Source organism: Camelina sativa, unplaced genomic scaffold (genome assembly GCF_000633955.1).
Source record: "Camelina sativa cultivar DH55 unplaced genomic scaffold, Cs unpScaffold30886, whole genome shotgun sequence".
NCBI lineage: Eukaryota > Viridiplantae > Streptophyta > Magnoliopsida > Brassicales > Brassicaceae > Camelina > Camelina sativa.
This window is the reverse complement of record NW_010951832.1, coordinates 1-224: the sequence shown is the minus strand read 5'-3', so window position 1 is coordinate 224 and position 224 is coordinate 1. Positions and strand designations below refer to the sequence as shown.

Below are 224 nucleotides of genomic sequence, written 5' to 3'. Positions count from 1 at the left end.
GTTTTGACCAAGGACAATTTCACGGAGTTCGTCCGCAACAATAGCTTCGCCATGGTGGAGTTTTACGCTCCGTGGTGTGGCGCTTGTCAGGCTTTGGCCCCCGAGTACGCCGCCGCGGCGACGGAGTTGAAAGGCGTTGCTGCGCTCGCTAAGATCGACGCCACTGAGGAAGGGGATTTGGCTCAGAAGTACGAGATTCAGGGCTTCCCCACCGTTTTCTTGTT

At 56.7% G+C, this 224-nt stretch overlaps 1 protein-coding gene across 1 annotated transcript; it reads left to right on the top strand.

Annotated features, from left to right (window-relative positions):
- Nucleotides 1–6: 6 nt before the first annotated feature.
- Nucleotides 7–213, top strand: LOC109132154 (protein disulfide isomerase-like 1-3; the record flags this gene model as incomplete). Its single annotated transcript, XM_019243247.1, has 1 exon — nucleotides 7–213. A coding segment is annotated over exon 1 (162 nt), but the record flags the coding sequence as incomplete, so codon positions are not given.
- Between the last annotated feature and the right edge of the window lie 11 nt (nucleotides 214–224).